The 14,865-nt window shown below is 39.2% G+C and overlaps 3 protein-coding genes across 3 annotated transcripts; 1 reads left to right on the forward strand and 2 right to left on the reverse strand.

Annotated features, from left to right (window-relative positions):
- Window positions 1-122: 122 nt before the first annotated feature.
- On the reverse strand, window positions 123-5,091 carry LOC140769227 (VAMP-like protein YKT61). Its single transcript, XM_073109866.1, has 6 exons — window positions 4,643-5,091; window positions 3,366-3,463; window positions 1,991-2,095; window positions 1,072-1,137; window positions 837-923; window positions 123-558 (listed from the first exon to the last, which is right to left on the reverse strand). Exons 1-6 carry the CDS (start codon window positions 4,857-4,859, stop codon window positions 508-510), a joined length of 624 nt encoding a protein of 207 aa, XP_072965967.1. The 5' UTR covers window positions 4,860-5,091; the 3' UTR covers window positions 123-507.
- A 961-nt stretch (window positions 5,092-6,052) lies between these two features.
- LOC140767945 (uncharacterized) lies at window positions 6,053-9,804 on the forward strand. The gene is made up of 4 exons (XM_073108001.1): window positions 6,053-6,556; window positions 7,572-7,655; window positions 7,728-7,817; window positions 9,238-9,804. Exons 1-4 carry the CDS (start codon window positions 6,128-6,130, stop codon window positions 9,520-9,522), a joined length of 888 nt encoding a protein of 295 aa, XP_072964102.1. The 5' UTR covers window positions 6,053-6,127; the 3' UTR covers window positions 9,523-9,804.
- Window positions 9,805-10,175: 371 nt separating this feature from the next.
- On the reverse strand, window positions 10,176-12,762 carry LOC140767955 (actin-7-like). The gene is made up of 5 exons (XM_073108013.1): window positions 12,672-12,762; window positions 12,307-12,379; window positions 11,817-12,210; window positions 10,959-11,572; window positions 10,176-10,762 (listed from the first exon to the last, which is right to left on the reverse strand). The coding sequence occupies exons 2-5, from the start codon at window positions 12,364-12,366 to the stop codon at window positions 10,697-10,699; spliced, it is 1,134 nt and encodes a 377-aa protein (XP_072964114.1). The 5' UTR covers window positions 12,367-12,379; window positions 12,672-12,762; the 3' UTR covers window positions 10,176-10,696.
- Window positions 12,763-14,865: the final 2,103 nt, after the last annotated feature.

Below are 14,865 nucleotides of genomic sequence, written 5' to 3' on the forward strand. Positions count from 1 at the left end.
AAGAAAATAATTTGTCGATGCAAGGCAGATATCCAAAGATCAACTTCATCCTCTAGTTGCAACATTCTTATTGCCTTTCATAGTATATGAATGTGCTCGAATTCGAATCCTAGCGATATTGGTTTAACTGAAATACTGTTAAATTCTGGCTATTTCTGTCTCTCTCAAAAGAAAAAAAAGAGAAAAGCAGTGCTAAGTGCTTTTCTAAATCAAGTCATACAAATAAATAAATAAAAAAGAGTCAAGTCATACAGTCACATTCAAATGTATAATCATCACAAATGATTCTGTAACCTATCAGTGATGAATCTCTCAAATTCTTCAGCATAACTAAAGGGAAAAACAAAGAAATATATAGTGCTGAAGATTCAGCAAGCTAGAGAGCCTAATAAATAATCTCAGTTCCCACATATTTTTCATAGTTATCAGAACACTGATACAGTTTTAAGTATTGCCAGAACACCATGTTTCACCCATGACCAATATTTACTTGATCCCTGGTCGATTTCAAAGAATAGTACAACATTGATTGGTTTTCTTGGCCTGCTTGTAGAACATCTGTAGAGGAGAACAACACAAATCTCTTCAGTAATCTATAATATTTCAATTTCACGGCAGAATAGTGGCAATCATGTATACTAAGAACTTTCAATAACAGAGAACATCATAATTTGTCTGTATTGCAAATTGTCTAACTGCATAATCAAAATACTATCTTGGGCTTAATACAGCTACACAATTATGCCAAGCTATTGTGAGCTCATGTATGCTTACTGTTAATTATGTCAAGCTTTCATAAGCAGGTAAGTGATCTTCTAGAGGAAAAATGACTATACCTGGGAAGCTGCACTTAAATCTGAACTCTTCTGAACCAAGCTATCCAATCTCTCCCCCCGTGCAAGCACACTATCGATGGTCTTATGCTGTAACAATTTTCACGAACATGAACAAAGACACAATAAGGAGAAGCTACATCTCAGTATCAAGTAAGCATCATGTTCTCAACCATGTGGGTATGTGTATGCTTGCATGAGATTCTGTGCTCTGTGTAAGTGTGTGATCAATACTTACTAGAATAATTTTTGTTTCATCCAAGTCCCGCTGGATTTTCAGCAACTTGTCGGCCTCTGCAGGATCCTAGGGAAAAAACAAACAAAATATGGAACAGTAAATTTTTGCAATGTAATGCACTAAATTCAAGGTAAAAGTGATAAACTAAAAGGTATCATCAAACACAGTACATACATAGATACAGTGCTTCCAGCTCGCGACAAGTTTTAAGTGAAAGTATTCTTATGTGCATTACAAATCATACATATCTACAAGAGTAACTGGAACTGAGGCTACCAGCAGCACGAAAGTCAAGATAGGATAGTCCACTAAACTGTATTTCCTTTAATCAAATCCAAAACATGATTTGTGTCCCCCTTGCAAACCCTTCCCTTCTCTTTCAAACCCATCAAGTTATCCTTCATATTGTTTCAATGTTTTCCTTACTTCCTAACCCAAGATAATTCACTTCACTCTAATACTCCGTCCATAACCCACCTTTCCCTTTCATTTCACCTCTTTCATCCACAAATATATTCCCCTTCACCACAATTTCCACCTATTCTACCACCTCATTTCAAAAGTCCATTCAAACAGTTAGGTGTAGTAAACAAGGAAGAAGTTAAGTTGATTAGATTATAATTAAATCTCGTTATTGAAAGAACAAAGAGAGAAAAATATTCTCCTTGTGAGGAAAGAAAGCATCTCTTGCAAATATAATTTGAAACCATAATAGCTTTCGCCTATATTCTCTTCTATAAAATATGGACGAAGTAACCAGTTAACCATACAAAAAAAGTCTGTAAAAAACATAAAGCAGACTAAAAAAGAGGGAAAAAGCAAATAGTATCCTGTGCTGATGTTTATTTGACTTGTTGTTACATGGTTTGGAGAAAGGTAAGATTCCTCAAAGAACAAAGATCCAGAAGAATTTACAAACCTGATAATTTGTCAAAGCCTCATTCAAGTATGGCCATGGTTGAGTGGCATCTGTCTTTGCTGCTCTCCAAGAATCCCCAAAAGCCTTCTGATATTCATCTAGTACCTTCAAAGTATTACATCTTACCATAAGTGACTACTTGAAAATTTTAAAAAGACTATTAAAAGAAATATCTTTATCAAGTTTACAAATTCAGAACTTGTGTTTTCATATAAAGTACAGTCATACAGAAATCAAGGAAGATACCGAAGGATTCATAAAATTCCAGGATTTCTGTGCCAAAGGAACTAGGCGTGCTAACCTTGGCTCAACACAGGGCTATCGGCGAAGTATGTATTATTGGCACGTGTCGTGTAGAGTTGGTGAGCCGTTGACATACTGAATAGTCTTTATACATTAAAAAAAACAATCTTTAACCATTTCTAGGCCCCTACAGTAGGTTTCTAAAGGGGATAAAAGAGACTCCAAATTATATTTATTTAAAGTAAGATATGATAAATTCCTAGTAGCACATGTTGACAATGACCATGAGGGAGTATCGAAATACTTTCTCCATAGCAGCAGGCAATAATTTACTGGCACAATATGTACTGAGCTATGCCGACCGTGCTGATGGACATGACAATCCATATTAACAAAACTTTTCATCTTGATTCTATGTATCTGACTATGATTACAACTCATGCAACAATGTAGGCATATGCATGCACAAAATCTGTAACATTTCATGTCCCTTCAATCAACTTAGAAGGCTCCAAAGAAGTCCCCATAAGAAGATTAAGCAAAACAAGAGACTACCCTACAAATATCTGTAATCCTAATTGCTGAACAGCAAATAAGTATGAATGACAATAGTATATCCTAATTGCTGAAAGGCATAAAGAGAAGAATACTCTTTAAGTCTACAGATCAACTTAAAAAGATCATAGTTGATGAGATCCTTATTACAGAGCATGTATATTTGGGATTTGAGGTACATTTAGCAGTTAGAAAGTTTTTAGAATTGTGTACTAAAGTTTTAGCATTAAGTTTCTGGTCAGCTCTTACCAAAATATGTCAATGTGTTTGTTTGTCTATCAAAATGTAATAGGTATCTATGCAACAACAGAAATTCTCATATGACAAATAAGCTTCAAGTAGAAGTAGAATAATAATCAAACCATACTGATATAGAATTCTCTTCTAACTCAGAAAAGTTATAATTCATGGGACAACATAGAGCCGAAGTTAGTAAACAATATTGGAAAGTCAAAGAATCTTCAAAGTCCAAATATGGATTTTTTTTCTTATCTAAACCACAAATTAGGGTTTTCTGCCTTTGGGCCGATGGCAATGCAACAGGGTATAGTCAATGCACTAAATCGTTATCTCATACCTTGTTAAGAAGAGAAAAGGCACTTCGAATAGGATAATGATCGTCCATAAATGCCAATGCACAAAGGCCATCCCTGTTGTAAGAATGGACCTTATATTCTATATAAAAGAACAAAGAGAGAGAGAGAGAGAGAGTATGTCAGAGCTTATACTATAATAATTCAGCAGGGGAAAATATACAAATGAAACTGCAAAAAAGCAAGCATGTCCATTGGTGTCAAGTGACATAAGTGCTAATAAACCTGAGAGTTCAGTAATTGAGTCACCTTAAATATGCAACAATATCTCTCTTTGATTACCAATTTTCTTTAGAATAGAAATCTTGATCATCCAATGTACTTACTCCTCTTGTTTCATATTTTACCAACAATGAGTTCTTCAATTTGACTGTTAAGCATGGTAATAATGCAAAAGGGAAGAATGGAGAACAAGTAATAAAAAGATAAAAACAAAGTACAAAGAATGAAAGATGCTTTAAATAAACTTAGTTAAAATAGTTTATACTAGTTCAAAGAACTCGATAACTGAACTTCATCTATTTAAGTTACTTAGCAATATCAGAAAGTATGTAATAGATATGAACACAGAGCCACTGAAAAGGTATATTGCACTTATGGTTCATCATAGAAAATCATAACAAAAAAAAAAAGGATTTCATTTTGGATTCAAAATTATAATCGAAATATTACTTTCAGTTTTAGCAAGCATTTGAAGACTTGTACGAGATCTTCTAATAGATTCATTTTCAAAAAGCATGTGCCTCATAATGATCTAGATAAGATCTCTCTAATTGTCACACCTTGACAATGACAAGATACATCCCCCATCTCAGGTAACAAATCTAAAGGCCATAGGGAAAATCTAGGTAAACTGACAAAAGCTTTATGACTACTCTTGTCAAATTGTTCTCAAATCAAGAGATTATATTTACTCATAGCGGACATTATTATCATTGACCAATTTCTAGCAATAAGTTTCCAATACATTATTTTTGGAGAATAAGGTAATTCAAGAAGAAGTATGTGCAGGATGTGTTTCGTGCTATACCTTTTTTTTTAACGATTCACTAATGCCTGATGATTTGCTTATTTGTGAAAAAGTGTTTCATCGTCAAACAACGCGATCAGAGGTGTCTACCGGAAATCATCTGCACAATGGTGAATTCTAACCAGAAACGTCCTAAAACTGTCTAATTTCTCCCAAAATTCTCCGGAAAGATCTATTTGACTCATGAGATTCGTCAAAAGAAAACAAGGGCAGAGGAATTAACGACGATACCTTCGTGCTGGACCGACTGGCGCTGGCCGGGCGGGGTGCGGTTGGCGACGGTGCGAGCGACGAAGAGGATGAACTCCTTGGCGGCGCCGCGCTGGAAGTAGCCGAAGTGGCTGACGTCAGAGGCGTTCGCAAGGACCACCGGCTCCAGCGACCCCCCAGAGGAGGAGGATTCCCCGGCGGCGGCGCACTTGAGAACGAGGAGGGAGGTAATCTTCATCGAACGCGAACGGATCGGAGAGACGAAGAACCCTAAGGAGATCGAGTTCTTGCGATCTTCGTCCTTCTTCGTCCTTCTTCGCCCTCGTCGTCTATCTTTTCTCTTCTTCTTGGGTTTGCTGAGAGAGATGAGAAGGAATCTGGGAGAAAGAGGAGACGAATGGAAGTGGAAATGGAAATGAAATGGGAATTGGATACGTGCTTTCTGATTCCGTCGGCCGTCTGACCGCGTTTGCGAGCGAATATTATTATTATCAATTTCTCTTATAAACGTAAATAATAACGCTCCATGGTTAAGAAAGTTTGACCAAAGCTTAAATTGTTTATTACCTATATTACTGCCTTAATTTTTTATTTTTCCTTTTGTTTCTTTTTATTTTTAATTTTTCTTTATCGGTACTCCATACTGTCGTCCAAGTTTGGTGTAGTTTTTTATATTTTCATTGAGAAAATAATTCTCAAAAGAAAAAGAAAAAAAAAGGCCTTACAAAAGATGTCATTTTTTATGATCAAAACTTTGGCTCCCGTCACATAACATATTTTTTTTTATAGTGAGTCTTAGGTTATGTACATGTTAGTTGTTAAGTCTCCATTATATTGGAGTGACAAGAACATTTTTTATAATTAATGTGACTTCTTATCAGGAAATTGGGAGTTCGAGATGCGGAAGATGTTGAGTGATAATGTTTAAGACATTATGCTACCTACCAATGTAAATTTATGCATCAATGTATTAATTGTATATTTTAAAAAACTATAAATAATATATGTTATAAAGTTTCGAGTTATATTATAGGTCTGGATGTAAAAAGATGGATATTTCTGAGCATATTAAATGAACAACATAAATATTGCAGACCTTAGATTTGATAAAAAATTAACTCTTCTAGACAATTAAGTCAACCTTTCTAAACATAAATCTAAATCATATGTATATAATATTCCTATAAAAAAAAAATCTATCAAATAAACTCCAATATCTAAAGGAAATCGAACTCATGGCCAGGCCCAACTAAAGAGCTATGTTGCTTATATAATATTTTCTGCAGAAATAAAATCAATTGAATTAATTAAAATTGGTTCCACAATTTCTAAGATTATAATTTATAACCATCATCGGATCCAGATCCGGATCCAATAGCGTATTGGAGGACCGCTACAGAGTGGGGAGCAACTCGATCTCCAGAGTCCAGACCAAAACCTCTCCCTTTGTCCTCACTCCTAAACGATGGCTTAACCCCTCCTCCACCTCTCCCATAGGCCATAGCCATGTGGCGGCGCGCCTCCCTCCTCTCCAAGCTCAAGCTCCCCACTCCCCTCTCCTCTTCCTCCTCTCTCATCCCTAAATCTCTTCTTCTCCCCTCCTCGATCTCCTCTCTCTCCACCATCATCCCACCTCCATCTCCGTCTCCATCTCCTTTCAATGCGGTCCCTAGGGCATTCGCGTTCTACAGCCAGATGGCTTTGTCGGGGAGCCTCCTCAGGCTTAATGATCTGAGGGACAACAAGGGGGCGAGGAAGAAGAAGAAGCGGAAGGGGCGGGGGATCGGGTCCGGGAAGGGGAAGACGGCGGGGAGGGGACATAAGGGTCAGAAGGCGAGGGGGACCATGAAGTATGGATTCGAAGGAGGGCAAACGCCTTTGCGGCGGAGATTGCCGCGGCGAGGGTTTAAGAACCGCTTCAGCCTCACGTTCCAGGTGAGCCTAATAGGTTTCTTAGAGTCGGATTGAAGAAAAAAAAAATGGTATTTTGATGCGTCTTATAAGGAGCTTTGAATTGGTGCGTAGTTTGAGCTATAAATGATGCCATTTGTAGTAGTGGTTTCCACATTTCCACTGGTGAGATTGAGTAGATGAACTCCATTGTATTGTACTTGGGGCGAGGTAAGTTCAAATATTGTTAGTTCTAAGTACTTGGTAAGTGTATACTGTATAAGGAGGGTATTTGAATCACTTGACCCTAAGAAGGAATCAAGATAAAGGTCAGAGACTCAGATGCACTCTATCTGCTATTTAAATTGCCTGCATCTTGAGATGCAGTGAAGAGCATCGCATCTGTGCCCAATTTACATTAATCAACAACAAGCTCACAAACCATTCATAGGAAGGGGCTGTCAAATTTAAAAAGTTGGAACTTCATCCCTGCAGCTGCAGACATCCAAAACAGCTGCTACAAAGTGGAGAACCCATAGTATACTAACTTTGTCTCAGTTTTTTGTGGTAATGATCATGGTTCATTAGTCAATTAATATCAGGTCTGTTTTAGAGTATAAATAATTAGCAGATAAGAGGCCGAATACTGATGGGTATGCAACAATGGCTAGCAGATAAAGGGCAAAATAATGATAGAGGAAGAAAGGTCTCTTCTTTTGGAATTTAGAAAGTTGGCTATTAGACGAGGGTGACATCGAGCTTAGCTATCATCTCTTTGGCATTGGCCCTTTTGGTGCAGGCCTTATAAGTGGTATTTTCTGAGCATATACCATTCTAAGTGCAATCCAATGCTCATAGTTTTGCATGAATGTTCACGTCTGATGTATTAGCACCAACCTTAGGAATAGGTCTCATCCTTCAAGTTCTCCAAGTTATTCTCCAAGTATAACTTGCTTCCCTGGTTAATTATGCTTCTTCTTTGTGTTGAAAAGATCCATTTCTTTCACACTATTCATTGGTGTCAGTGCATCACTTCTGGCTATTGTTTTTCCATTAACAGCCAGTAGGACTTGGAAAGATTGCAAAGCTCATAAATGCAGGCCATATCGACTCGTCAGAACTTATCACCATGAAAACCTTAAAGGTATTGTATGTTATAGCTTAGGCCTGAATTGTTTAATTTTGTAATGCTAACTTTGATACTTCATGGTACTAGGATACAGGTGCCATCGGGAAGCAAATAAAGGATGGTGTGAGATTGATGGGTCGTGGTGCAGAAGACATCAAATGGCCAATTCATCTTGAGGTGAGCTCAAGTGCCAGTTTGATCTTCTCATTCAAATATGCAGCCATTTGTTGATTGTACTTTTTGTTGCAACAAGTGCTTTGACCTTCCTATGTTGTATGCATTCAAAACAGTAGAGTACACACTGGGTGAGATGTTTGAAAAAATTACGAGAAAAATAAGGTGCTTGGCTTATGGCAAGCGCTGCAAATAGATGTATAGCAAAACGTAGGCATATGTTTTATCTATGGACGCAGTTTCCTTCCATACAAGCAGTTTCCATGTATCTTCATTTGATTTCATAATTGCATTTGGGTTTTAATCTACAGTCCTGTTGGTCCTGATTGAACACAAGGCAAATCTGATATCAAATTTCTTAATCTTTCCCTTAGCTTACCATTGTTTAGCTAGAGACATTAACAAAAGATGTTGCCGTCGATCATTAGTTTCAAATTAGTCAGCTGTGAATTATTAGTCCGCATAGAGGTGGCTGCTAAACCGTAGAAATAGAAATCAGTTGGTACATGCTTTTTCCCTAGTCTAATTTGAGCTACATATGGACAAAGAAGCACTATGTGACTCATAAGGAAAGTTAATGTGATGTAACTTGTACTAAGTGAAGACAATCTGAAGTTTATTCGAAGTTTCAAACTATTAGGTCACTTCACTCAGTAAAAGAAAGAACACAAACTTTTACCAATATGCTGTCTTGCCTATTGTATTCAGAATGAATTGCACTCCTTTCACCTTTGGTAAAATTATCTCCCCTTTAGATACTGATAGTACATCACCTTTGGAATCAAAATAAAAAATTGTGGCACTAGTACTTGAAACACAAAATATATGGGGTTCTGCTATTAACCAGCCTAAAAGGATGTCAAGACAATCTTATAGAGCAACTTCCTAATTAATTGATGAACTTGGGTATAATATTTTTCTTTGTTTTAGCAAACCTTGTAACTGCAGTAATCTTGAAAAATCTTTAAATTATCATTCCAAGATTGTATGAAATTTTTGATACCTGTCTATTGAAGAAACATTCTTATTCCCTGTCTTGCTTTATCAACATCGAACCATTTCAAACAGTGCCAACGTTTTATAAGCTCATCACTAGTTCACAAGTGTGTTACAATTCAGGATTTGTACCACTGCTCATTTTGTCTTCAATACCTCTACCTAATACTGCGTAGTCTGCATCAAAATCCACTTGTTTCTTGTTTTACTTGCAAGGTTGAATGTCTGTTCATTACTTTGAATGCACTGACAACTTTTGTCCCATGTGATTGTGGTTGCTAAAAGGCTTAACTGCATTATTTATTGTCAAGTGGCATCATTTTCAGGCCATCAAAATTTCAGTACGACCTGCTTTCTCTGTCGATGTCAAATGTATGTTCAAAGCTAAATTTAGAAGGCTTGATTATTTATGGCCCTTGTTCTGCAGGTATCAAGGGTAACGGCTAGAGCAAAAGCAGCAGTGGAAGCAGCTGGTGGATCCGTGAGAAAGGTGTACTACAACAAACTAGGATTTAGAGCACTCCTCAAGCCTGAGTGGTTTGCAAAGAAGGGACGCCTATTACCAAAAGCAGCAAGGCCTCCGCCGAAGCAACGTGATAAGGTAGATAGCATTGGCCGCCTACCTGCCCCAACCAAGCCAATACCTTTTACACCTGAAGAAAAAGAAGCTGCAGCTGCTAAAGAAGCCGCAGCAGCTAAGGCAGCTGCATGAAGCAGGTTATATACCTAGGAGAAGGAAAGCTGCAAGATTTATGTTTAATTATCATTTTCATCTATGTTTTCTGATGAACTTTGATGCTTTAGAAAGTGGGAGAAAATTTGGTTGAATTTAATCCAAGTCGGTGAATAACATCATAGGTGTTTTTCATACTGTTGACATTGCAGAGTACCTTTTTAGTTGTTCAACTGTGGTGATTTAGGAGGAGAAGAATCAGTTGCGGTGGTTGTTGCCTGTCTTCTTTGTAATTTCAAATTGTTTAGCGTAATTGCAATACTGGCAAGGTTCAAATTGTCTATAACGCCCTGGCCTCGATCACAATAAGTATTTCTCCTTATGCCTAAATGTAATAATTTATCTTCATACTAAATTTTTATTTTTTATTTATCTCGCTCTCCTCTCTTTTATCACATTTTTTGTTTTCTACCAGTCCACGAATGAAATTTCCTCGTGCAGGCGAGCATCCCCATCAGAAACACCTCTCTTATTATAACAAAAGTTTCTTGCCATATATATATATATATATATATATATATGTTGGCATACCTGAATAGAATTCGTAACCCACCCACATAGCGAAAACGAGAAAAATTCATTCCGTGCCATAGAATATATGAATATTAAAAATAAGGACTTATTAATATATAAAAAGAGGAGCCACAGATCTCAGCTCCCAATTACCACCAGGTAACCAATCAAACATCGCAAACTAGCAACAAGAGGGTGAATTGCATAGCATCAAAATAATAAGTATTCAACATAACCAGTTCAAAGCCTCAAGCTGAAGCTGAGACCAAATCATTTTTTTTTTCATACAATATATTAACAACAAATGAATAAAATGAACAACACCCCAGTTGCTACCACTAACACAATCATGAAATAAAATCAAAATACATGATAATATTACTGGACTTTGTGACGTGTATGGCCGAATCAAGAAGAAGGGAAAGAGAGTGTCCCCTTGCTGTTTCCCTTTTATTCGTTCCCTCTGAGAAAAGCCAATCAATGAATATAAATTATGGCGCTTTAGGTGCAGTCGAGCACATTTACTTAATACTTATTTTCTTGCAAAAGCCACATCTCAACCAGACAAAGCTTACACAACCCGGAATCAAAAAAGACCGCCTGAAGAAATTAGAAATAAACTCGCCAAGCCCACGAAAATCTAGAAGCACTTCCGGTGGACAATCGCAGGACCGGCTTCATCATATTCTTGCTTCGTTATCCACATCTGTTACACAAACATATGGAAGTTATTATCGGGCGTTAGTTTGAAATTAAAACTAGGTGAGAGCGGTGGGCATCAAATAAGCTCACTGGCCAAGCTCAACTTGAACTGACATGATATCAGAGTGAGCTGAAGCCGAGTCAAGTCAGTGTTATAGTGGCTTGTCAACTTGATTTTGGGAAAGGAGAAAAGAAATTACCTGTTGGAATGTGCTAAGAGATGCAAGGATAGAACCGCCGATCCAAACACTATACTTCCTCTCAGGAGGAGCGACCACCTTAATCTTCATGCTGCTCGGAGCAAGCGCAGTGATCTCCTTGCTCATACGATCAGCAATTCCAGGGAACATGGTGGACCCACCACTGAGCACAATGTTACCATACAAATCCTTCCTAATATCCACGTCACACTTCATGATGGAGTTGTACGTAGTCTCATGCAAGCCAGGAGCTTCCATACCAATCAAAGCTGGTTGGAAGAGCACCTCAGGGCACCTAAACCGCTCCTCTCCGATGGTGATCACTTGGCCATCGGGTAACTCGTAGGTGGACTCGGCGGAGGAGCTGTTCTTGGCGTTCTCGAGCTCCTTTTCGTAGTCGACGGCGACGTAGGCGAGCTTCTCCTTTATGTCTCGCACGATTTCCCGCTCCGCGGTGGTGGTGAACATGTAACCTCTCTCGGTGAGGATCTTCATCAGGCTGTCGGTGAGATCGCGGCCGGCGAGATCCAAACGGAGGATGGCGTGGGGGAGTGCGTATCCTTCGTAGATTGGAACAGTGTGGGTCACTCCGTCCCCGGAATCGAGCACGATACCTGGAGGAAAATTTCGATGGTATGTTAGATGGTATTTGCAAAATATAATTAGGGGGCTTATACGCAATATAATTATATAGTGGGTATATTTGCGAAAAAGACGAGATTTAGAGATTTTTATTCACTCTGTCATGGACTGGTTTTCTATGATTCAGGGCGTAAACTGAAGAATGAAAATATGAGTATGAAAACAAAATCCCTTAATTAAATGTAGAACTACTTCGATGCGTTGAAAGAATCGTACCGGTTGTACGACCACTGGCGTAGAGGGAGAGAACGGCCTGGATAGCAACATACATGGCAGGCACATTGAAGGAGTCGAACATGATCTGGGTCATCTTCTCCCTGTTGACCTTGGGGTTAAGAGGGGCTTCGGTTAGCAACACTGGGTGCTCCTCAGGTGCAACGCGGAGCTCGTTGTAGAAGGTGTGATGCCAAATCTTCTCCATGTCGTCCCAGTTGTTAACGATCCCATGCTCGATTGGGTACTTCAAGGTCAAGATACCCCTCTTCGATTGGGCCTCGTCACCCACGTAGGCATCCTTTTGGCCCATTCCGACCATGACACCTGTGTGCCGAGGTCGGCCCACGATGCTGGGAAAGACTGCCCTGGGTGCGTCATCACCGGCGAAACCAGCCTGGGATTATAGATATACATTAGAAACGTAATTAAACAGAGCTATTACGAGCTTAGAAATTTGATTAGCGGATTAAAATATCTAATTTATCGATACCTTGACCATTCCGGTACCATTGTCGCAGACGAGAGGCTGGATATCCTCGGCTTCGGCCATTTCTTATAGATTTCTACAGACGAAGGTAATTAGTTACAAATTTTATCTTGTTTGCCGAGAAGAGTATCAAATCATTAATCCGCCATTTAATACTTGGGTAACCAATGGCTAAAACTCACATCAAAGACCGGAAAGACCAAAATCCAAACAACATTACGCTATAGATCATCGAACTCTCGTCTAATCTAATCAATTTCTATCAGTGACAATCACGATCGATCGTAAACATCAGCTCGATCACCAACCTAATAGTCTGAAATAGATCAAGTCTCCGATACGAAGAGCAATAAGGGATCGGATCTCACCTTTCGAAGAAATGGAAATCGATGAGACGAATCCCTTCCGCTTCCTCCTCTAAATTTTTTTTCTCGCACGAACCGAGAGAGAAGAAGGGACGACGAAGCTTAGAGGAGGAGAGAGGACGGAGGTGTGGCCTCTTATATAGCCGGCTACTTAATCTGAATCCCCTTCCTATCTACATCACCCAATGCACGTTGCGCCTCTTACACCGCCTACTACGACGACGCGTGTCTTTAACAATTCAATTCTTTCACAGCTCTCGTGTTCACGTAACAGAAGTAAATCTTTCGTCCGACCGGAAATGCAGGTGAGAGCTACACCGTAGAGCGAGGGAGTATTCAAAACAATGACATACGGCGTTGATAAATCTGGACCGTGAGATGGCTAGGGATGGATGAAAAGGTGACCGTCCGATTCAATTTTTCGGTGAAGGTGGTATGTGCCACGTCAGTGTGGGAAGCACGATAAGGACGTGCGGGCGTTATCGTGTGCGTGCGCTCACGCCAACGGAACTGTCGCTGGCAGAGGCGACGACTTCGGCTCAACTCGTACTCCGACTTAATTGTAAAATTGCAAGTCTACAGGGGGTTATATGATAATTTGCACCGTGTGTATTATTAGTTTATTACCCTATACAAAGGACTTCATATTAGAATAGTTCAAAGCATTAACCTGGATGCCAATCGATAATTTATTTGTTGAAATTGACATGAAATATGTATGTATTCCGTATTGGTTGTATAAGTCGTCTTTTAAGCTTGGTAAGAGTAGACTTTCCGGGAATTACAACACATTTATAAAATTCACGACTGTTTCATATATTTATAGAATTGATAGGATAGAAGTTATTTATGTCTCACAAATTATATTTAATAAGAATGATGTAGAAATAATAGAATGGTATGAAGTTTTTAAATCTCATTGGATCGAAGATAAATTATGCCTTTTGAATATCGATACTAATGTCATGTTGATCTGGTTTTGGTTTTAAGATTCATAGTTCATGTTAACCTCTCAGTTTAGTCTTTGCACGTCTTAAGAACGTATGGGTTTAAGGCCTACTCATGGCCACGTCCGAAGTGCTCCATGCCTCCATCATGGGATCATATTTAACGGAACAAAAGTTTTTTATACTAGGAGTAATCATATATAACATTGCATATATTGGGAAAAGATTATGATTCCAAATCTGTTGTATATATTGGGCCCTCATTTTTATTTCATACATCTCAATCTCATTTTAGATATGTGATTCAACAAGATATTTTCGAGCGTGGCCCTTGCTCTCTCCTAGAGTTCGGTTGCTGCCTTCTCTCCCTCAAGAGAGGGGTTTTTTGGTCAATCTTCAACCCGTCCCCTCCCCTAGCCGGGTGCTAGGGGAGGGGAGCGGCTTTTCTTCTTCTTCTTCTTCTCCCCATAGAGTTTTTCCCCCACTTTTCTTCCTTCCTCACTAATCTCGAGGCTTACCGGCCCCTCCTTCGCCGATACATCGATACGTCGTTTTGTCCCTCCTTCGCCTATGTTTTCGTCCGTACCTTCCTCTGTCTCCTCCGTTGAATCCTTCTCTGTCGGAATCTTTCTCCCTCTTCTCAGTGGGCAGCCTCCAACTCGGATGCTCTCTCTAGTCATCATTCCTTGCCACGATAGGTCCCTTGTTTACTCACTCCACCTCTACTCCCTTCTACTTCACTCTCCACCGTCGCCTTCGACCCTTATGTCGTGGTGACTATTGGCCTCCCTGGTACATTTGAAATCTTAGCAACATCCTCCTTCCACCATTATTGCCCTCCACAGCTATCCACTTGCCCCTTGTCGGATCCACTATGTTGTGACTGCTACTTGACGGAGAAGAGCTATTATGGATGCTGAAAGTTGGTTGCCCCTCTGCTTGGTAGTGGTCCAACTGCCGTTATAACTAGCTATCATGTAGATACTGACTTGGGATTCTCAGTTTAATGCCCAAGCATGAATTGGTGGCTTGTTTGGCCAGTGTTATCGACTTGGTCGGTCTCTATAAGTGTTGGGTCTATTTTAGATGGGATTAGCCATAGGATGTCAACTATTTATTGAGAAGCGCTCTAAGTCCAAATCTCTTGCAACTGTTCTTATTTGTAGAGCGGCATCTAATAAACCAAGAACAGTTAAATTTTGGACTCAGAGTCTCTATACCGCTCTGCAAATAAGAACAGTTGCAAGAGA

The sequence above is a fragment of the Typha angustifolia genome, chromosome 10 (genome assembly GCF_048772165.1).
Source record: "Typha angustifolia cultivar Huaian chromosome 10, ASM4877216v1, whole genome shotgun sequence".
Taxonomy (NCBI): Eukaryota; Viridiplantae; Streptophyta; class Magnoliopsida; order Poales; family Typhaceae; genus Typha; species Typha angustifolia.

Bases quoted from the DNA above. Each gene is read 5' to 3' on its own strand.
- LOC140769227 (XM_073109866.1), bottom strand. From the start codon at position 4,859: ATGAAGATTACCTCCCTCCTCGTTCTCAAGTGCGCCGCCGCCGGGGAA. The intron at 2,096-3,365 runs GTATGAGATAAC...AATACTTTGAAG, and splicing joins CCTTTTCTCTTCTTAACAAG to GTACTAGATGAATATCAGAA. The intron at 559-836 runs GTATAGTCATTT...TCTCCTCTACAG, and splicing joins ATTTAAGTGCAGCTTCCCAG to ATGTTCTACAAGCAGGCCAA.
- LOC140767945 (XM_073108001.1), top strand. From the start codon at position 6,128: ATGTGGCGGCGCGCCTCCCTCCTCTCCAAGCTCAAGCTCCCCACTCCC. The intron at 7,656-7,727 runs GTATTGTATGTT...TCATGGTACTAG, and splicing joins TCACCATGAAAACCTTAAAG to GATACAGGTGCCATCGGGAA. The intron at 7,818-9,237 runs GTGAGCTCAAGT...CTTGTTCTGCAG, and splicing joins AATGGCCAATTCATCTTGAG to GTATCAAGGGTAACGGCTAG.
- LOC140767955 (XM_073108013.1), bottom strand. From the start codon at position 12,366: ATGGCCGAAGCCGAGGATATCCAGCCTCTCGTCTGCGACAATGGTACC. The intron at 12,211-12,306 runs GTATCGATAAAT...CTATAATCCCAG, and splicing joins ATGGTACCGGAATGGTCAAG to GCTGGTTTCGCCGGTGATGA. The intron at 11,573-11,816 runs GTACGATTCTTT...ATTTTCCTCCAG, and splicing joins CGCCAGTGGTCGTACAACCG to GTATCGTGCTCGATTCCGGG.